This window comes from Pan troglodytes, chromosome 5, assembly GCF_028858775.2.
Source record: "Pan troglodytes isolate AG18354 chromosome 5, NHGRI_mPanTro3-v2.0_pri, whole genome shotgun sequence".
Taxonomy (NCBI): Eukaryota; Metazoa; Chordata; class Mammalia; order Primates; family Hominidae; genus Pan; species Pan troglodytes.
The window spans coordinates 128777038-128799370 of record NC_072403.2 but is presented as its reverse complement, the minus strand read 5'-3'; the positions used below and the strand labels follow the sequence as shown (position 1 = coordinate 128799370).

Below are 22333 nucleotides of genomic sequence, written 5' to 3'. Positions count from 1 at the left end.
ATTCAATGATATGTAGACAACCTAAAGAAGCAGTAATTTCATACCATGATTAGAGAAATAAGCTGGAGAAATTTGCTTTTTTTAAAGAAATCAAGCATCTTTCTCAACTTACTAAAACAAAATAAGTTCTTTAGAAAAAAAGTAAATGAATAATATTTTTAAAAGTCAGGTGAGATTTGAGACAAGTAAAGGACACTCACTATTAAACATTTGTGTGTGTTCCAGCCTATATTTACATTTTATAGTGGGGTGGTGGCTAGTAAGCAGCCTTATGTTCCTTGTAATATCTAAATTTATCTTAGTATGACTCAGTGACTAAACTTTTTTTTCCACAAGATACTTTACTTTTAAAAATAATTTCTTCTTTTAAGAGCTAAGAGCAATTCTTGGTAAATCGTGCCATAAAGCAATCTCAGATACACATCTAATTATTCAGAGTTTCAGTTTAAAAAATGAATGATGTGTTATCACTGGTTTCATTAGATGTAACCTCACTTACTAATATCCCCATGATAGTTAACAGTGGCTTAGAGCAATGTGCTGTTTATTTTCATTCATGTTTTACCTTTCATAGAAACCCAAACAGGTCAGTAATTTCACCTTCATAAGGTAAGATGATGGTCAAAGTATATGTGATTAGAGATTATTACAATAAACTTTCTATCTTGGTAAGGTACTAGTCAAGCACATAGATCTTTAAAACAGGTTGTCTCAGAAAAAAGTTACATTTACATTTACTGCCTTTATTTTATTGAATCCAACCTGAAAATAGACTTTGCTTTATTAGTAAATACTAATTTAAAAGCAATTCTGCTTCCTTGATTTCTCCTCTTCATCTCTCTGGAACACTAGTTCACAATTAATTTCTCACCAATTATGACAAGTTATATAATTTTCCCAGTAATCTAGATTATATAATCATTCATACAAAGCGGACATTAAGGTCTGATGCTTAAATTGATAAGCAAAATTAAGAAATCATTTTATTCAATAGGTATCATGCATATTTAAAGAAACACAGAGAATTTGTCTTGAAGATGGTGTAACTCTACCTTGTCAAGCCCTTTCCAGAATAAACGGAGTGGTAATATGCACTGCTCTCTTTGATGCCAATCCCATAGTAATGATACCTAGAGCAAAGACAGGAACCAGCTCTGTGTTAATGAAGGAGATTTTTGGAGGGGAAAAAGAGACTAAGGTATAACTGACGTAACCATGAATAAGAACTGCAAACCCTTCTGACCTTTCTTTTCTGACATTTTTCAGGTAGGCAGCATCTTAATGTGCTATATCCCTCTTTGATAGTCACTACTCCTACTTATTGTTGTTATTTCTGACTCTAGGCTTGAAAAAGGAGAATTACCTACTGACAATCCTCTTACATACCCTAAAACATTAGGTTCCAAATCCCAAGAATGTATAAATGTAGGCTTTGGCTCTAAGTATATGTACTGTATGTATTTACAAATTGAGTGATTCAACATGAATTTAGTCAATTGAACAAGAAAATGCTATGGTTTTCTTTACCATATGTGTAGGGAAGACCAATCTCACACATGGGAATATGTATGAAGCATGTGACCCTTTACACATTATTTTCCTCATGAGGAATCAAAAGTCCAATTCACTACTATTTTCACTTCAAAATTTCATGCAACAATGGGGAGAAGGCTATGTTGCAAATCAATGAAAATGACATGTGGAAAGTAACAGTGCCATAGATAATTTGTTTTAAATATGCCAGTGGATCATGAGACACAATACAAGTATAGCAACTCACTGATTCTCAAATTATAGCTTATTCTCCTAAGCCACAAACTCTTGACATATTACACACCCATATACAAACACTACAAATATTATACACATGCTAGTGGAATAGTGGGCATTTAGTGAGGATAGTCAGAGTCCTCTAGCATCTGCTTTCTGTGGTCAGTCTCCACTCTCCACCATCCATCCCCCCATGAAGCACCACTACCTACTGTTTACCAACTCCTTCAATTTGCATTCATCTAGGATCAGGAAAGAAATGAAAAAAAGAGAATGAGGGGATTTCCAGTGGACATCAGCCTAATTATATTTTAAAACGTTGTTTCCGAGCACCACCATCTGAGTTTAAAGTGGATCCTTTAAACTGAGGAGCCACCATCTGAATCCTCAGTTCATCCATCTGGTTGAATGGATGAATCTTCCATTCATCCATCAAGGGCCCTATCTCTGGCCTCAGCAATAAAGAACTACTTGGCCAAGAAGTTCCACTCCTAAGCATTTTCAGGATCCAGGACAGGAGTACAAATGGAAGCCTACATACCATATGAATAGCTATTTGAAAACTATAAATCGAGCTAATGAACAGCTAACAAAAATATTCCTGTCCTCTTACATTGACAGGTTACCTCCATAATGATCTAGTAGGTAAATATGAATTTAGCATTCTTAGACTCCTGGAGTTCCATATGGGAACATGGTGGTGGGGAAAGACCCACTTTTACCCCATTTTTCAGCTCTGGCTCCTTTGTTCACTGTGAGGGAACTGGACTGCACATCCAAGATCCAGCTGCATCTGCATCACCTACTAACAGCTACCCCCTGACCACACCTCAGTCTAGGGTTATGAACACTAGTGAAGCAATGTGGCCTTCTGAGGATGGACTTGGGACATGCCCAATACAGGCCCAAGAAGTGGGCCTGGGGGAGTTTGAACAGGGAATTCCAGGGCCCCAGGGCCCCAGGGACCAGAAGTGGGATGTGGTTTTTGGATGGACACATTCACTCAGGCTATGGACTCCCTGCCTCATGGGAGGACAGCAGCTGGATGACAGCCAGAATGAGCCCCCCAAAGTGGGAGGCCCAGAAATGGCTTCTCTCTTCTCAGGTGCTAAGGGCAGGACTGTGGCATTGCCTCTACTGATTCAAGGTCATTTGAGATGAAGGAAAAAGGATTTTTAAACATCAAAACAACAACAGCAGCAACAAATATTATAACTAATGTTTTCAGAAAGAGTTGTCATATTTGGGAAACAATAATATATGGTGGTCAAGGTAAATGAAGATATTTTATGATTCTGGAAGACTGGGAAGATGTTTTCAAGTCCTCAATTTTGGTAAACGTACAATTATAGTCTGTTAACCTGAAAAAAGGACCATCATAACTGCTCATTTTTACAGTACAGAAAAAGAAATCCTATGGTAGATTAAAAAAAGAACCTCTAAGGTATAATGGAACAAAGGGAGAAATGAAGGAAATGGAAAACTTAATAGAAACTTCAAAATACTAAACTGAGTATGTCTCTAATTAGAAACGAAAAGAAAGAAGCTTACTTAAGTCACAAAGACTTTACCAAAGGAGCTATATTAATAGATATAGGTAAGAGAAATATTTAAAACTGTGAAAAAATTAGCAGATTTAGATGATAGTCACATATATTAGTAGAATTAGTTAATAAGCCAGAGTCTGAAATAATTACTAATATTTCATGTGTTAGATTTTAGAACTAAGATATCAAAAGAAATGTTTACATATTAGAAGAAATAAATCAAATAATGTTTGAAAACAGAGATCCATTAGAATGGAAAGATGTTGTAATTTCATGTTCTTTTTGCAAAGCTTGCTGTTTGATCTATAAGCTTTATAGTTTAAATACTACATTTTAGCCACTTGCTAAAGAAATACATGTTAAACGTTGGCTTAAAAATTGATAAACTTCTTTTATTATAACTTCAATTTTCTTGTTTCTCAACTCTAATCCTCTTTTCAGTGTGGTAAAATGGTTTGCCATGCAGATTGAGAACAAACTACACTGTCTTCACAGGTGGTACACAAAAATCACAAGACAAGTCAAAGGGATGACCATTAGTTCAAAAAATATTAGAGCAGATACTGTGCCCTGACCACTGTGCTAGTTGTCAGTACAATGATGAACAAAACAGACATTGAAAATCTGATCAGGAATATCCATGTTTCCAAATTCCTCCATAGTCTATGGCCTTCTGATGCCTGCTGTCATGGAAAAGTGACTACACTGACCAGCACTGAGGTACATTTTACTTGCAGTTTTTAAAACCATTTGATATTCACATTTTTTAAAAATTGCTACATTTTAAGACTAAATAAATTCTAACTAATACAGATGTGTAACTTTTTTCTTACGACTTTTAAGGATAGAATGTTTTATTATGCAATTTATTTGTTTCTTATTGTTATAAATGATTATATTATTTGGCCCCCTTATTCCCGTCCCCAGTCATTAGGACAGAATATCTTTACAAATAGAAATATTTAATGCCTCTACCTACATCCAAAATATTTACATTCCAAAAGTAACTATTTTATATATACTCAAAAAAACATGCTTTTTAATTAACATATGTATTTTATGTATAAGTCAAATGTAAATAACACTATAAACCCATACACAAACTGACACCTGAAGAAAATGACTTGGTCAGCTACACTCAGCTCTACAAGAGAGAAATGGCATGTCCTTTTCTTATTAGCAATGCCTTAGATTTTAGATATGTTGATGTAGCTGAGCATATTCTATCATACAATCTTATATACATGCCAGGAGATAGAGAACCAGTGAAAGAGTACACTCTTTTTTTTCCTACATGTATTCAGTGCTCACTGTGTGCCATGTGCTGAGGATTGAAAGAGAGGTAGAGGAGAGTCTCTGGAGGAGTTAACAGTCTTGTGAGGGAACAAATAATGCAAACGGAGAATTGTAATACCAAATTAATATTTGCTACCATTGAAGCAGGTGATAGTGAGTCATGATAGAAATAATTACCATTTTTGAGCATCTATTACATGCAAAGAATTGTATGTGTACATGATCTCAAATTTTCACAGCAGCCGGCAAGTAGAGCATTATCCCCATTCCAAAACAGACATTCAAAAATTATGTGATTTGTTTAAAAATGTTATGGGTTTGAAGGCAAAATTTAAACCCATGATTCCACAAACCATATTGCCTCCACACTCAAGATGCAAAAGATATCTCTCTTTTGTATTGCAATTTTATTTACAATTAGAAAGTTCTAGTGAAATACAGTTCAAATATGTCTGCATTCACACACACACACTCTTTATTCTTGTTTGGCAGGAGTAATGTAAGCATAGATAACTAACATGAATTATTAAGACCCACACCACTGATCTGGATGTTTCATATTTGACATTTCATATATAAACTCCCAGAATGTAAGCTCCCTGTAACAGGAAATTAATAAACATTTATTAGATAAATGAATGAATAACTTGAAAAATTAAAAATAACAATGTGTCACAAAACCATAAAAACATTTGCCAATAAGAGATTTCATATAATATCATATACTTAAACATATCACAATTTAAAATTTGATAGAAATTAAAGAATCTCTTATCTAACATGATGTAAGGAAGTCTACTAACTCCTTTAACCCTGTCACAGGTACTGTAGAAACTTGACTGTTACTATCAGGATGACTTGCTCTTCATAAATAGCTTGCCATAGCCACGGTGGTACCTTTGGTTTTTTGAACTCTCCATTGGGAATACCCTTCTTCCATCAGGTCCTCGTTTCTTAATCATAGTTTAAGGCATATTTTAACACATGAAGCTTTGCCTGATATCTCAGGCAAAACTCCTGAACTCCCCTGAACTCCTCCCTTGGTCATTTACCCTATACAGCTTTGTCCTTGTATCATTGGCATTTGTATACATGGCTTACCTCCCATACTAAACCCTAAGATTTCGAGGATGAGAATTTTATCTTTCCCTTCACTGTATTCCTCATTAAAAATTAGTACGAAGAAAAATCCTCATACATTTACTGGTTAAATCAATGTGTTCTTCTAGGAATTTAGAAAACAATAAAACAAATTTTCTTAAAGCTGATAGTTTTCAATAACCACCTTCTGACACTGCATTTCCAGGTCATCAGTAAAACACTGAGATTGAACAAAAGTTGCATACGTAAACAATATATATAAAGGGCATGAAATTGGTGTACTTTGGTGGAAAGACTGTTGCTAGCAATACAAACCTCAGTATTTTGCAATGACCACTGTAATGCTTTAGCACATTTCATACCCAGTTTCTTCTGGAGCCAACAAAATAACCTTTCCCCTTTAATCTTCCTTTTAGTCTAACTAGGTACATGTTGCCATCTGAGTGATTTAGTGTCTCTGAGAACAGAGAAGAGATAATAAATGAGCAGCTTTCTGTCTTCCTAGTCACTAAAGATAAACCTCATAAAACTGGGGAGAGAGAGTTCATGCAAAGTGTACATAAATTTTTCATCTCACTTGCAATATTTTATAGCATTATTTTGTGGTTAATAGACGACCCTAAAATAAATCTTGCTAGGGAGTATTTACCATGCATACTGTAATATAACAAGAAGATATGCTGGTGTATGTTAAATAAAAAGTGATGTTTGTCTCACTGTGGAAGAAATAGTTGTTTAAATTTATATAACACTACCTGATGCTTATCCTGTAGGTTACTCTGAATAAAGATACCCAAACATTTCACAGTTCCTTCTCCCTATATGATTATTATCCATTTCTATTAAAGAAGATATATGATAAATGCTCAAAAATCCTGGGGATGATTAGCTAATGTCTTCAAGAAAATGTGTCATGAAAGCAGCTTCTATGATTATCTAAGAAAATTGTGTTCATTTATTAGCAACTTTCCTCAATCTTATGTCAAATGACAGATCTGATTTAAAATTTATGAAAAAAGAAGAATAATTAATGCTTGTAACCACATTTTAATGTGAACATGTTATAAAATATAACAGACTTTTAATATGACAAATGAAATTATTGCTGTTCTTTTTTACTACTAAAATATTTACTTTGTGCCTAATACTTTTCTTCATTTGCTGAGCAATTTGTACTTGCATCTATATTTCTTCTTTTCCATTTCAGTCTTTATATAGAATTCCTGAAACATATGTTCCCACTGAGCTAGTAGCCCTGATGTTAGTTTACACTACACAAATGATAACTGATAAGGAAATGATGGGATTAAGCTGTTCAGGGACTTGCAATAACTTGCTATGATAAGAGCAGCTGCCATATCAGTTTTATTAACCCACTAAATCACTACTAATAAATAAGATAATAGCTTTTGTCCATCATGTCTGAAAACCAAGATTTGGCTGATCAAAGTCTACAAAAAATTAAAATGTAACTTAAAATCAAACAGTCTACCATGTGTGTAAAATCTATTTGTGGGCTCAATTATGTTCTCCTTTACTTAGCCAAGCCATTCTGAGCAAGGGTAGGATACAAGGTTTTTGCTTATCATTGTACCCGAGGGCCTAGTTAGCAACGGGACCCTCAGTAAAATGCTTATTAAATAATTAAGATGAATAGCGAAAGTTCTTTGCCAGCAGGTACCCTGTTTTACAATTCTTTGCATCTCAAAAACTCTTTAGCATCACGCTTTGTACATCCATGTCAGTAGGAATGGACTGATTATTCTCAATGTATTCATAACCATAAAATATGCAAGAATTATTCTTCATTATTATCCTTATAGAACTTTGTTTCATTATTTATTTATTCAAAACCTCAATTAAAAAATATCACAGATAATAAAATCAGGTGTATACTTTTTGGAATTGGTAGTAAAACTAAAGGGAAGAAAAGAAGAAACATGAAAGTAAAGTCAATTTTTATCTTGGTATTGGGAATGTACAGTGTCTGCCGCTGGGGTTGCTGGTTTTCTTGGCTGGCAGGGGATGGTAAGTGTGAAGGAACTGGATAGAGAGCTGAGCTGCTAATGGACCTGCAAATTGACTGGCTTTGTCCCCAAAGCACACTTGTTAGGTGCCCTAGAGTGACGCTTCCTGACCCCTCATGTTCATCTTTAGAGATTTTTTTTTTCCATAACCATCAGCAGCAGTGGCCTCTCATGTGGAATGTTGAACTTGCCACTGAAAACAAATTACTCCATTTTTAATTGTTCCTAATTTTGACAGTGGATGATATCTGGCCCTACACAGTGATCCTGTTTAGATTTTTTTGTTTTATTATTTTTTTATTTTTGTTTTGTTTTGTTATGTTTTGAGATGGAGTCTCGCTCGGTCGCCAGGCTGGAGTGCAGTGGTGCGATCTCAGCTCACTGCAACCTCCGCCTCTCAGGTTCAAGTGATTCTCCTGCCTCGGCTTCCTGAGTAGCTGGAACTACAGGTGCACACCACCACGCCCAGCTAATTTTTGTATTTTTAGTAAAGACAGGGTTTCACCATGTTGGCCAGGATGGTCTCAATCTCTTGACCTCATGATCCTCCTGTCTCAGCCTCCCAAAGTGCTGGGATTACAGGTGTGAGCCACCACATCCAGCCTATTTTTTTTTGTTTTAATATATCTGTTGTAAATATTTTATCTCTTCCATTTAATTGAATAAATTTTGGGCTCATTTTATACAGTCAAACTTTTTCATCTTTCACTTTTCAGTGAGGGAAAGAAGTAGCACATGCACAAATGTGAGAGCTGTGAAGACATTACTGTAATTAACAGCTAGTTATTTCAAAACTTAGGAAAATAGAACTTGAAAATAGACACCACATTCATTCATGATTTTTAGGCCCTACTAATCATCTCTTTGTCACATAGATTAGTGTTTTCCAAACTTTGGGTTTTATATAGGGACCAGTAAAATTTAGAGAGTGACATTGCTTCATGAACCTCAAAGACATCTAAGAACAATTTTTAAAAAGAGGGTGCTATCTCATGCCCAGAGTACAGGAGAAACTTTTGAGTCAATCATAATCTAAAATAAATTCTGATAGTCCCCAGTGAGATGACTGGACATACTCTAGCTATCCTATAATAATTTGGCCAAACTGAGAACTCATTTTTTAAGTAATCATCATCAGAACAGTTTCACAATGTTTGTATGTATTAGTATGCAATCCAAGGAAGTTAAAATAAATATCACATTTATTTATATTTTTTAAATAATTCAATAAATATTTAGTAATACTATGCTAAAAGTACTGTATTAAACACTACAATAACAATAAAATGTTTTGCAAAATTACTAGTAAAATTGGGAGAAATTATGATTCCCTGATTTTCTAAGGTATACTTACTTTATATTTCTGTCTTTCATTCAGTTGTTCATATTTCCATAGAAACATAAAAATATTTTTATAAAATGTAAGTTTATGAAATAATAGCCATTAGAAATGTTTGCAAAGATAATATATAACAGAGACATGTTTAGGACTAAAATTAAAAGGCAGAAAATAAAATTGTGTTTGTGCTACAAATTTGCTGTTATATAAAACACAAATACCTCTAAATTAAATGCCTTACAATTGTGGCATGGTAAAGTGTTGTTTGTTCTCTGAAGAAGAATCTAATATGTTAATAAAGTTTAAGAACTGTTAGATCTGTTAAAAAAACTTAATAAAACTTACATGTCAAAAATCAAACATTCAATTGAACAATTATTTGTTGATACGATTGATATTGGAAAAAAAGTAGTAGGCTTCCCTACTTTTACTAGCAGATAAAACATAAACTTTAGAGTCAGATATACTTCGATTCAAATGCCAGCATTGTTATTATGTATTATCTATGTGGCCTTGGGCAAGCCAATAACCTTTGAAATGCAATTTCCTCATTTGTAATACAGTAATTCCTATCTTCTATCATTATTGCAAGGATTAGAGATGAGTACATGTATCTGTGTGTGTGTGTAATACTCAGTAAATAACTTTTAATTGTATTGCAGATATTTTATATTGAGTCATTAATTTTTTATTATTAAGGATAGTGGGGTTGAAAGCATATTCACTACTATATTCATTCCTATACTTTATCTCATTTAACTCTCACAACAATCCTATAAGATATTGCATACCCACTTTACTGGTGAAAAGCTGAATAACCTTACAATAAATCACTAGCTGGAAAGCTGGTGTCACAGCTATACATGGAAACATCAGATTCATGTTTAAAGTTGTCCAACTTTAAAGCCTATGTCCCTAACCATTAGGCTATACTGCCTTTTGATATTCTATCTTCCAAGATAAAAGCTAAGGATATTTCTTGGAAATAAAGGCAGAAACATACCTAGCTAATAATAATTATGTCAAAAAAATTACTATTTACAAGATATACAAACTACATTTTGCTATTTTTTACCACATGTAGTTTAAATATGGAAAATTAATTTTTCTCTATGATATAAACATATCAAAAAAGTCATGTCACAAAAATCAAATGGCATATCAGCACAGCAGAAAAAAATTCAAATTGTTAATGCCTTGCTGTTGGGCATATCTATGGCTCTTGGATTCAAATAAATTGCCCGAAGTCACCCCATGTTGTTACATCAACCTAAGTACTAGAGCCCCACTGTGACACAATGGACATGGTTAATGATTCATCCCTAATCCTAAAGCCTCCTTCAAAGATTAATTGACTTTCCCTGCAGCCTGCCAGCCCACCCTCTTGTAGATCCTGTCAAGAGGGTTTCTCTTCATTGCTCTGCCTCTTTTCCCCCTATCTATTTACTTTAAACACTATCTGATCTTTCCTCAACCTACACAATTCAGTAGGTATCAAATTCAGTAGAAATCAGTCAGTTAAACTGATCAAACTTTGAAATAAAGTTGACTTGGTTAGAAGGAAGGGATCTATTTTGCCTTTTTGAATCTGGCACTTTATTTATTCTTTCCAGGCCACAATAATGTTAACATTAATTGTAATCAATTAAATAAGTATTAATTGATAATCTATTATATATCGACCAACAGAAAGAATATAAAAGTGAATGAGACAAAGTTTCTGTCCTCAAAATATGTATTATCTGTTTAGAGGAGGAGATAAGTTAATTTCACATTAAGATAGGTACCAGCAAACTGCCACAGGGTGCAGAGAAGGGGCCTACAATAAATCAATGGACTAAAAAAAGATCTAAAGGAAGAAGTTCAAGAGACATTCGTTCAAATGGGTAAAATTTCAACACACATATATGGGAAAAGGCATTCTCCAGGGGAAGACAGCATAAACTTAAACAGAAGACTGGCAGTTGGAGTGAATCAAAGGTTACTGGGATGATTATTTGGTGAGCACATAGACTACATGCTAGAAAGTAAGAAATAGGTGACATAGTAAAACGAACTTGGACTAAATCATGATGGACCTTGAATGTCAAGTTGAGGAAATTTTGTTGTTAATAGTAGAAATTATGAGCCAGTGGAGGTTTTGAACATGGAAGAGATATGATTGAATCTCAACTTTAAAAGGTCAGTTTGGAAAAATTGCATGAATGGACAAGAAAGACAGAGTCAAGGCCAGGCTATGAAAGTAGCAATGAGGAGAGTTATATTCAAAAGAATTCAAAAAGTAGGACCTATGTTTTTGCAAGTGTCTAAAGCTGAGCTATCCAATAAAGCAATAAAGCCACTGGCCATATGTGGGGGTAAGCACAGGAAATGTGGCTAGTCTAAACTGAGATGTGATGTAAGTGTAAAATACACACTAGATTTCAAAAACGTAGTATGAAAAGAAGAATGTAAAATATCCGATTAATAATTTTTATATTGATTCCATAGTGAGATAATAATGTTTTGGATAAATTGGATTACATAAAACATTAAAACTAATTTCACTTGTTCCTTTTTACTTTTTAAACGTGGCTTCCAGAAATTTTTGAATTAAATATGTGGCCACATTATACTTTCATTGATCAGTGCTGGATGTGATGTCAGGGCAGAAGGAGGCAGTGGACAAGCCAGAAAAGGAGTGGTAGAAGAGGGAAGAGGGCCTAGATAGTACTGTGACAGAGAAGCTATAGAGGTAGTTTTCTGTATTTATTTTAAGAGGGCATTATCAGTTGGTTCAAATGCTAAGCAGGAGCCAAGGAAGATGAGTAACAGTAAAAACCAGCCATTGGATTTTTGCCCAGGTAGAGAAATGGACTAGGTCAGAGGGATGTGATCAGTGGTAAGGGAAGCAACAACTCAAAGGGGGAAATACTAGAGCAATCATGAAGGTTGGAACTTTTTTCTTTCTCAGCATAAAGGAGATCTGGACATGCTCATAGGCAGAAGGAAAGGAGAAACTGAAAACACAGTACGCATAGAAAATAGCTGTTGAATGAGAAACTGTACCTGGGAGTTCTCCAGAGACTGCCACAACAGAGAGGAAAATTTAAAGACATAAAGAGGGGGAATGTGTGACAGCTTAGTTTATGTTTATATTTACCTTAAGAGATGACCAAACAGGTCATCTGTGCATGTCATTTGTCTTAAAGAGAAAAGAAGGAGATATCAAGAAATTATTGTCTCAGAAAGAAAACTAGAGGAAGAACCTGAAGCATGCTAAGGCACTTCCTTCCTACTCAAAGCTCTTTACCCCCTGGTTTGGGCCTTGCTCTTTGGGAGCGTTGCATTCCTCCTCATAACACTGGTGCCTTCAGTAACAGCTTTAAGATTATGAAAATGACTCATTTAAATTATTTCAGCAGAAATAATAATACATTATTATTTTCATATGTAAAATTTGCTTTTTAAACATTATTCTAAAATCTACTTTTTTTTTTCAGTTCTCACAGTTGATAAAAGTCTGCTTCATCAAGAGAATACCTGGTTCTCTTTGTACTGACAAAGACAATACTTATTTTACATCTGTGTCAATCTTCATGCACAAGAGCAGAACCTGAATATGTTCACTGGTATCTTACTTTGAATGGCCTCTTGTTCCAAGCCGCCTTGTTGTTAGGAGGGGAAACTTCTGGCGAATTGTCTAAAAAGAAAGATGATTACTTTAGGCTTTAGAAAGTATATGGTCCTAATGCAAGCCACTCATAGCCAATTACTTGGGGAAAGTAAATGTTGAACTCTGAATGAACTGTGAGTGAATACTTAGTCTGGAAAAAGTAATAACTTACACATATTGATAAGCAATACATCAGCAGAGGCAGGGAGGTACTTTTTTGATTGAAGTGCTCTACTGACCTTGTCTTGATTTCTAAGGCAGATCATACCAATATCTGCTTTTGCTTGATGGTACTACCAAAGCAATTATTACTTTATTTATGTATGGAGTGAGAAGATTTGGGTCTCTTCATATAATTCCATACAGAGATTTACCCACAATTAAAAATCTATTCCCAACCCCAAAGGACATATAAAACTTTCTCTGCCTTACTGTATCTACATTATAATGTTATAAATTTTTTGTTTTGTATGTTCCTTTCTCTAAATTTGCTAAAATTAGGATCTGATTAAACATTTTTTTAAAGTCTTCTACATAAAACAATTTTAACCTCAATCTTTGAAGATCCATACATGAACTTTAAAGAGCTCCATGGCAAACTATGTATGTATTAATTTCTTGGAGGCTGGCTCTATAGTTTTACCAGGTTTTCAAGGTGCTTCATGACTGCCAAACAGTTAAGAATTATTCCCATAAGGTAGACTCACAAAATGGTAATGTTAATATGGATATTAGAAGTTGTCTTATCCAAACTCCTCATTTAATAGAATGAGTAAACAGATTTTTAAAGAGATTAAGTGCTTTTCAGAAGGTCTCACAATAAATTAGTCCAGTCTAGGCTAGAACCTAGGTTACCTGATTACAATGTATAATATCACACTCTCTCTGTAAATAGATAGGTTTTTGAAATAAATAACATTATTTTTTAAATGAGAAGCTGGACTATAGTATTCATTATTTTCTGGACAATGAGTCCCTCTACAGGTTAGAATCTGGATTTCAATTTGTATAAGATACAATATTTGAGACCCAAGCTTCCTAAAGTTTTTCTGGGATATCCTAGGTTCTCAAACACAGCATGACATGAATCTTAAAGAACAAGGCTTTCTTAAGAGATTCATATTGATTCTCAAAGTGATGTCTCTCTCTCTATATATAAGCATAATAATGTCAGTTATATAGATTCCCATCCTAACCACACAGGTTGGGTAGAAAGAAATATTTTTAAATGAGAGAATTCTAACCCATCCCATCATAAAATCTTGGGATTTGGAATGTAAACATAGAGTGAAATGGAGAATTAGGAGAACTTTTAATACATTTTAAAACCTATTAAAAACTCATATATTTGGACTAGCTAAATAGTATGGATAACCACTAACCACTAATTGCATTAGCAAGAGACTTGTCACCTCCACTTAATTTTGCTTCTTAACACAGGCCATACTATACACTTTAATGCATCCCTCTTTGAAGGCAAATGCTACTGCTTAAACAAAGCTTGCTTTAAATTCACATTAGATCTTCTAATAGTTAGGGTTCTAATATTCAAAATCAAGTTATAAACATATAGCAATTCCAAACAGAGTCCTTAAGACAATTTATGCCTGCAAAACAAATGTCTCAATATTCTCTAAGAGAACTTGCACAGATGAATTCGTTTTCATGCTAACTACCTGACATGACTTTAGTTATAAGTCACTATAGCCAATATGTGTCATTTACCTTTCCAAAGGTGGCCGCACAGGCTGGCTCTAATTTCTCTTTCCTACAGAAATCTAAGTAGTGTGCATAAAGAATGCACCGTGGTAAGCAAACTCCTTCACATACAATGTAATTCTCTTCAAGCCTAAGAAAAAGGAACAAAAATTAGGTCAAATATTTTATTTCCTTTTCCTTCAACTTTCTCATTGACTTATTACCCATTTTGAATATGGACTCTATAAATGAGGTAATGAGTAGACATTCGTTTATTCTGGATATTTTTTAAAAATCAAATTATAAGGATTAATGTTAGAAGTACAAAACCCCAGTGAAAAATCTGCTAGTACAGTTAAAATATCATGGCTAACATAAAACCATGCCTGGTCCACATCACAAATATTAGGTCTTCTATATAAACCTCATGGTTCATCATGATTTGCTCTGTGACATATAAATATGAATGGTGAAATTGAAGATGATGGGTATTTTTTAAAACATTCTTAGTACTAAAGGGCTGTCAAGCTTCAGGTTGGCAAATGCTTACATTCTCTCACTTTCATTCAAAACCTATTTCTCAGCCCTGAATAATTAGGGAAGGACAATGATGCATTTATTTGCAAAACACATGAGGATAAACTCATTTTACTTAAGTCTGAAATGACACTGATATATTTCTATTCCTATACTTTTTACTACTGTCATCCGTACTATAATTATCTAAAACATCCTATACACTTAAAAGATAATGTAATTCTCTATAGATATCTCCAAACATAACATATATACCTTCAACTTTATATTATAAAAATAACTATATAACCTTTGAAAATTTGGAGTAATTCCATTTAATTTGTAACTAAGCATAACTTATATAAATGTAATAAATACATATTTGTGTTACAACTTTCTAAACAGCAATGTAGAAATTAAACTTTTAGATTCCATTCCCAGTTTTCCTAACAGTTCAGTAGGTGATTTTGACTAAAGTTTACTTATACCAATTTTATGTATAGTAAGATAATATTTATTATAATACAGAAACGATGCAATATAGAGTCTGCAGATTAAAATTGGATGAAACCCTTCAAAGATTTCATTTAAAATATCCTAATGTGTACAAGATAAAGGCTAAAGAAAGTATTCCCTGAACAGGTAAAATATCACTCATTTTTTTAATGAAGAACAAAAAAAGACCAAAAACTAAGATCTAGTGTTTCAAAATATGAAATCAATATATGTACATAAAATCAGCTGACATACTAGTTGATAGTGAAAACTGGAATTAATCAGCCAGCTTTTTCACTTTGATTTTCAGTTCTAGTTTATCTGTTTAAAAATTATATTTTAATTACATGTACACAATGTTCACATTTCATCTTGCTATTTTGATACTGTTGTAGTCGGCATTGTCTTTGTCTTCAAAATATTGAATCATCCTAGACATAAGTATGATGTTCATTTGGGGTACAACTTTTTTCTTTGATCTTAACTTATATATATTTATGTATACATTTATTCATAAAAGAAACATATATTTCCACACACTCAATTTAAATGGAAAAAATGCAGTAATCATTCGAAACAGCTCAATAATATATCTGAAATCAAAACAATTTTGCCCCAGTTATCCTGCTGCAAATAGTTGTATCCTAAATATCCCAGATATTTAACTCAATTACTTAACTGCTCTAGTATATTCTTAACTAGTAACCACGACATCAACTTCAATAGTTAAACTCCAACTTTAGATGAATATTTGGCTTATATTTCAAATATTTGAAAGGGTTCAAGCATATAATCACAAAAAAACTACTATATGTAAATTGTAATTTAATCTTTAAATAAATAATAAAAATAAAATTTACTAGTTCTTTATCTTGTATTTTTCTAAGGCTCCTTAGATCATACTTTACATAAAATTAGGTTATGTAACTAATCAGTAAATATATAGTCCTTTTTATTAGTTTGTTTTTTACTTGGAATTTGTGAGGAAATTTATGCTCCTATTTCTTCCTACTATGTAGGAAAGTTTAATATAATGCTTTTACTTTAGAGCCGTCTTTCTTTTAGATAGATATTACAAAATGTTCACTCTATGCGAAAATCCTACTGATAAATTCTTGGTTTTAAAAGATTTTCCACAAAATCCAATTTGTAATATTTTATTATTATAAATCATATATGATAGATGCTATAAAAATAGTTGAACTTCTATTTAAGTTAGTACAGAGAACCGATTTTTTCTATGTCTTCTACTTCAAACACATTTCATCTTATAGAGTATACACTATTTTTAATTTGCCCTCATGAATAAAGGCAGTGTTAAGATCCTTCCTCATTTTAAGTTGTTTTTAAGAATCATATTTTATAATCTCAAAAACTATCAAACAACAAATATGTAAGGACTGAACTGATTGCATATTAAGCCAGTAAGTCATAAAAACGTTCATTAATGCTTACATTTGAAGAAAATATGGTTTTAGTCAATAAGGAACAACGTAATGTGGTTTTCATTTGTATTGCAAATCCTTCATCAGTACTTGTATAAGTCTCTATACTAAAAATTCAGTGAAAAAAATTCTGGGTTAAATTCTAATTGGTTTTTTAAACTTTCCCAAAAAGTCTGAGGAAGAAGTGAATTGTGAAAATCAAAGATCCTGAAGACGCTGGCTGTTAAAACGTCAACAGGTGCTTCAGTGTACCCTGCGGGCGAGTCTCACCACTGCAGCGTGAGCTGTGTCTGCTTCTTTTTATCCTTCACAATCTGCGTGATGGTTTTCTTCTGAGACAGGTATTGATCCGCTGCTTTGGTTTTGCTGTCGTGGTTGTCGGCATCCTCTTCTTCAGAGGAAAAGTTACCATTGTTTAAGTGCATTTCTGATTGCCAGTTGAAGGGATGATAAAGAAAAACAGAATATAAAATCAACTAAGTCGCCTTTAAGTGTACCTTAACTTCAAAGTAGTAGCCTACTGGGGTGGGGGGCGGAGGGGAGGAAAGGGGGGCTATGCAAAATGTCAAGTCTCTACTTGACATTTTACTGAGGAAATACAAAGATTTGGACAGAACATTCTACATCTGCCTTATGTTTGTTCGGGATGCATTATTACTATTGGGTGCCCTTCTTAGAATACGTCCTCGTCCCCTTCCCAGCTCCGGATGCGGCAGAGCACTCACCTGATTTCACTGCCCCCGGCAGCTCCGGGTCTTCGCCTTTCTCCCCGCCGCCCTGCTCGCCCCCGGGCTGCCCTTCGGCCGCCAGGTACACTGTTTCTTCCGGATAGACTAGCAAGCCCTTGCCCAGGAGCTGCACACAGCAGTCTTCCTGGATCCCCGGGGACAGTTGGGGCGCAGGCTGCGCCTGCAGGAAGGTGTCTTCCAGCTCCGGGACCTTGGCCATCCTCCTGGCCGCCGGACACCTCCGCGCGCGCCGCTCGGCCGGTTCCCCAGCGGAGCCCCAGCCCGGGGCGGGGCGGGGCGGGGCTGGGACCGGGGGCCGCAGGGGCGGGGAAGGAGGCCGCAGGCTCCGGTGTGCCCTGGCTCAGCGGAGAAAGGACGCCGCGCACAGGTACAGCCCAGGCCGCCCGGGAGCCGCGGTGGGCCGCGGTGGGACTCCGTTTCTCCACCTGTCTGCGGTCCCGGCCGATGCTTCCGCGAAACTCACTTTCTCACCTGCGCCCGTCACGCCCTGGGCGCTCACAGCTTCCCCCTCCCTCCCGTTCTCTCAACCTGCGCTGGCCGGAGGACCGTTTTCACACTCAGAGCTCCCAGAAAGATCCCGGGAAGGCTCACTGTCTTCTGCAGGGAAAGTGCAGCTGTAACTGGCCCCATCCCTACTTTCAGGTACACTATTGGGGCACCTGGCCGCGCGGCGTGGACTCTGCACGCCTGGGACAGGGAAAAAGTACGCCGGAGTACCGGTCAGTCTTTGCACAGCAGGGACCGGGCTTTTTATTCTGGGAACCTTCCGAGGGATTGGCGAGGGCTCTTCTCAGCATTTGAGGGAAGATCCCATCTCGTCACACACTGCTTTGCTCGAGGGTGCACAGTGGCCCGCACTCCTGGGTCTCCCAGCCCTGGAGGATCTGGCCTCAACACCGAGGAAAGATTCTTTCTCTCCCATTTACCGTTATTTTGTAATTTAAACGCGTCCCTGACGATTACTCATCTCATACCTAGCAGTACGGCAACGGACGTTTGCTTAAGTGAAAAATGAAATTGCGACCATCTTCCAACCCAAAATGGCAATCTCATGGGGGCAAACTATAATCTGTGCTCTCTTTAGATGGGAGTGGTCAGTGGAGACTTGGGATTGGTGTTACCTGACTGCCAGATCATCTTCCTTTCCTTCCACCTTCTGTTCTTTTGACAAATACGCCCAGTGTCTTTATATGTCCAGCGCTCTCCAACAAAAGCAAGGATTCTGCTTTGGATCACATTGCCTCATCACAACCTACAGCATGTCATCTTCTCTTGCAGCATTAGAGAGAGAAATCAGCCTTCGACTTTGACAATATTAAACTACATTACATTGAAATTTAACATAGAACAAACAAAATGGGATCCAAGGTGGTGGGTGGCTGAAGGGTGAATTATGGGAAGGAGCGATACAGTCTAAGTAATACAGCAAAAGCAGCTAAAGTTATGAGTAGATTTGAATCTCCCCATTTTTAGTACCACTTGTTGGGAAAGGCAGCAACTCTTTGTCAAAGGTTTTCACCTTATCTGGTACCTCCAGCAGCTAGATCCAGGATGGGGCTACCCACCCCTCCACACTCCTAAAGTGGGTATACCCCTCCACTGCCTCAGGACAACTTTGCCAGTTTTCTCTACCCAGTCCTCCGAAAGCCTCAGAGCCTGCTCAGACCAGAGGGCTTAGCTGTATGTACAGTACTAAAGTTTAGAATGTTGCCTCTTCACAGAGATACCCTCAGATTCATTCTGTAAAGGGAGTCCCAGTGATTAACTGTGTCTACTTATATGAAATGATAAGAAGAAAAATGTTCAGGAAAATTACTGGAATTTCTTTTTTAAAATACTAACCATATGATAATGTGTTTGTGTGTGTGTATGTGTGTGTGTAAGTCATACAGACACTACGTGAAAATCTGGCAATTATCCAATTGAACAGATCATTGGAAACAAAAACCACGATCAGTTAAGGCCCTAAGTGAACTTTTTGCCTTAATTTTAAGTAAATCTGTTTGCCTAACAAAATAATGTGAAAGTTATTTGTGCTTCTATTCAAAAATAGGAAGTCTAAATAGGCCTATAGCAGGTAAATAAATTTAATCAGTAATAAAAAAACTTCCAACATAAAGAAAGCACAAGACGAGATAGCTTCATGAGTGATTTATACCAAACGTTTAAAGAAGAATAAATGCCAGTTCTTCTCAAACGTATGGTATGTGGTGAAAGCAGAGGAGGGGAAAAGCTGTCAATATTCTAAATTTGCTATTTGTAATTATTATAACGAATCTGAGCTCATGAGACTAGTGTTTTAGAAAAGCAGCTCTAGGCAGGAAAATAGGTAAAAATGGAGAATGATCTTTTAAAATAGTGATTTGTAAGATTTTTATTTTTTATATACTCTTTAAGAAATTTTTGTAAGCTATCAACTGTCTCCCAGGGAGAAAAATGCCCATGAATACGCTAATGTAAAAATTTCTGCTTACGGTTTAACAGACTGTAAGTAAAAAAACCTGAAAAAGTTTATTCTGTTTTAAGGAAAAAAAAAAAAACACATGATGTCTGAAAGGAGATTCTTTGAAGTTCCCAAATTACAGTGTCTTCATGACTGGAGGCACAAGAGTAAAGGGGAAAGGAAAAGGAATTTGGAGTCAGGTACATTTGCACTCATTCTCTTTGTGCTTCTGGGCATTTAACCTTTCTGTGCCTGTTTCCTTCCCTCAAAATTGGAAAAAAATAGTACATATCTATAGTAGATTTTGTGGGTGTTCTGCTCAGATCCCCTTGGATTTCTTCCACATTTTCTGAGCACCCCTCACCCCGTTTTTGCCTCCTTTGGTTTCCAATACCAACCCCAAGACCACCACCTGAGAGCTCCTGGGACTTTTCTTTGGAGGAACTGCCCTTAGCTACCAGACCACCATTGCCCATAGGCAGATAGAGCCTAGGTGCCCCTGAGTAGCACTTAGCCAATGACTGATGGTTGAGAACCTTGATCTCATGTTGGATAAATCTGAGGTACAACTTACAACCAGAGCTCCTCTATGGGATCGGACTGAAACCATCTCCCACTAGACCATTCCTAAAATCCCATCCGTGTTGGCTTCTTGCCCTCCTCTGTCCTGCTACCCCTACTCCCTTTCCTGTTTCTCCTGGCAACACTTTCTTTAAATTGCTTTTGTAGAAAAATACTTGACTCAAGTCCTGCTGACATAAGACATCACATTATAGAGTTAATATAAGCATCAGATGAAACATTATAAAGAAGAAACTAGTCCAGTGCCTGAAACAGAGTAAGCCTTCAATAAAACATATCTAATCTTTTTATTCTGAAACTTTAGATCTTTTTTAGTTCACATAAGCAAGGAAAAAAAAATTTCTCTCTTTCATTGCAGAAGAATTTTGAGGAACATCTCCTTGCCTAGATTATTTCTGGGCATAGTATTATCTGGAGTGATCGTATACTATGAAATTTTCTTCTGTGAAAGTTCATGTCTCTCCTAATTTGTTTTTCTGTTCACCAAAATTATTTTATAAATACAGCAAGTACTTTGCTTTCTGTTAATGAATTTCATTTTGTTTCTTTCAAATAAAAGTAAAGTGAGGTTATGAACCTAACAACAGAGCCCCAAAATACACGAAGCAATAAATACCGTTTTTTGATAAAGGTACTAACACCATTCAGTGGAAAAAGATATATAGCCTTTTCAATTATATAACCACATCTAAAAGAATGAGTTTGGAACCCTACTTCACACTATATACAAAAATAAAAATGGTTCAAAGACCTAAATATAAGAGCTAAAACTGTACAACTCTTGGACTAAAACCTTGCCTTAAGTCTTTATCACCTGGGATTAGGCAAAGGTTTATTGAATGTGGTACAAAAAGTACAAGCAATAAAAGATAAAAGGTAGATAAACTGAACTCCACCAAAATGTGTGCATCAAAAAACACTATCAAGAAAACGAAAAGACAACACACAATGGACAAATATTTTAAAATCGTCCATCAGAATATATAAAGAACTCTTACAACTCAACAATCAAAAGACAATAGCCCAATTTAAAAACATGTAAAAGATTTAAATAGACATTTCTCCAGATAAGATATATAAATGGCTAATAAGCCATAAAATGTTCAATATCATTTGCATTAGGAAAACGCAAATCAAAACCACAATAAGATATCACTTCACACCCACTATAATTTTTTAAAAATGATAGTGAGGTTGTGGAGAAATTGGGACCTTCATACACTGCTGGTAGGAATGTAAAATGATACCACCACTGTGGAAAATAGTTTCACAGTTCCTCAAAAAGTTAAACATATGATCCAGTAATTCTGTTTCTAGGTAGATACTCAAGAGAATTGAAACATAAATTCATACACAAAGCTTGTGTAAAAATGTTTATAGCAACATTATGCATAAAAGTTAAAAAGTCAACACAACCAAAATGTTCATCAGCTGTTCTATACATAAACACAATGTGGTATATCCATACAAGGGAATATTATGCAGTCATTAAAAAACAATGAAGCTGAGGCTGACGGATTACTTGAGCTGAGGAGTTTGAGACCAGCCTGGGCAACATGTCAAAACCCCATCTTTACTGAAACATACAAAAATTAGCCGGGCATGGTGGTGCATGCCTGTAATCCCAGCTACTCAGGTGGCTGAGCTGAGATTGCAGCCACTGCACTCTA

General features: G+C 35.6%; 1 protein-coding gene across 1 annotated transcript in view; it reads right to left on the bottom strand.

The window, feature by feature from the left end:
- The window catches only part of RFX6 (regulatory factor X6), a 54914-nt gene extending 37043 nt beyond the window's left edge, over positions 1 to 17871 (bottom strand). Inside the window, exons 1-5 of the mRNA XM_527584.7 lie at positions 17615 to 17871; positions 17160 to 17316; positions 14461 to 14584; positions 12701 to 12762; positions 1053 to 1130 (exon numbers count right to left, since the gene is read on the bottom strand). Coding sequence (XP_527584.5) covers positions 1053 to 1130; positions 12701 to 12762; positions 14461 to 14584; positions 17160 to 17316; positions 17615 to 17837 — 644 coding nt within the window. The 5' untranslated portion in view covers positions 17838 to 17871. The remainder of the gene's footprint in view (positions 1 to 1052; positions 1131 to 12700; positions 12763 to 14460; positions 14585 to 17159; positions 17317 to 17614) is intronic.
- Between the last annotated feature and the right edge of the window lie 4462 nt (positions 17872 to 22333).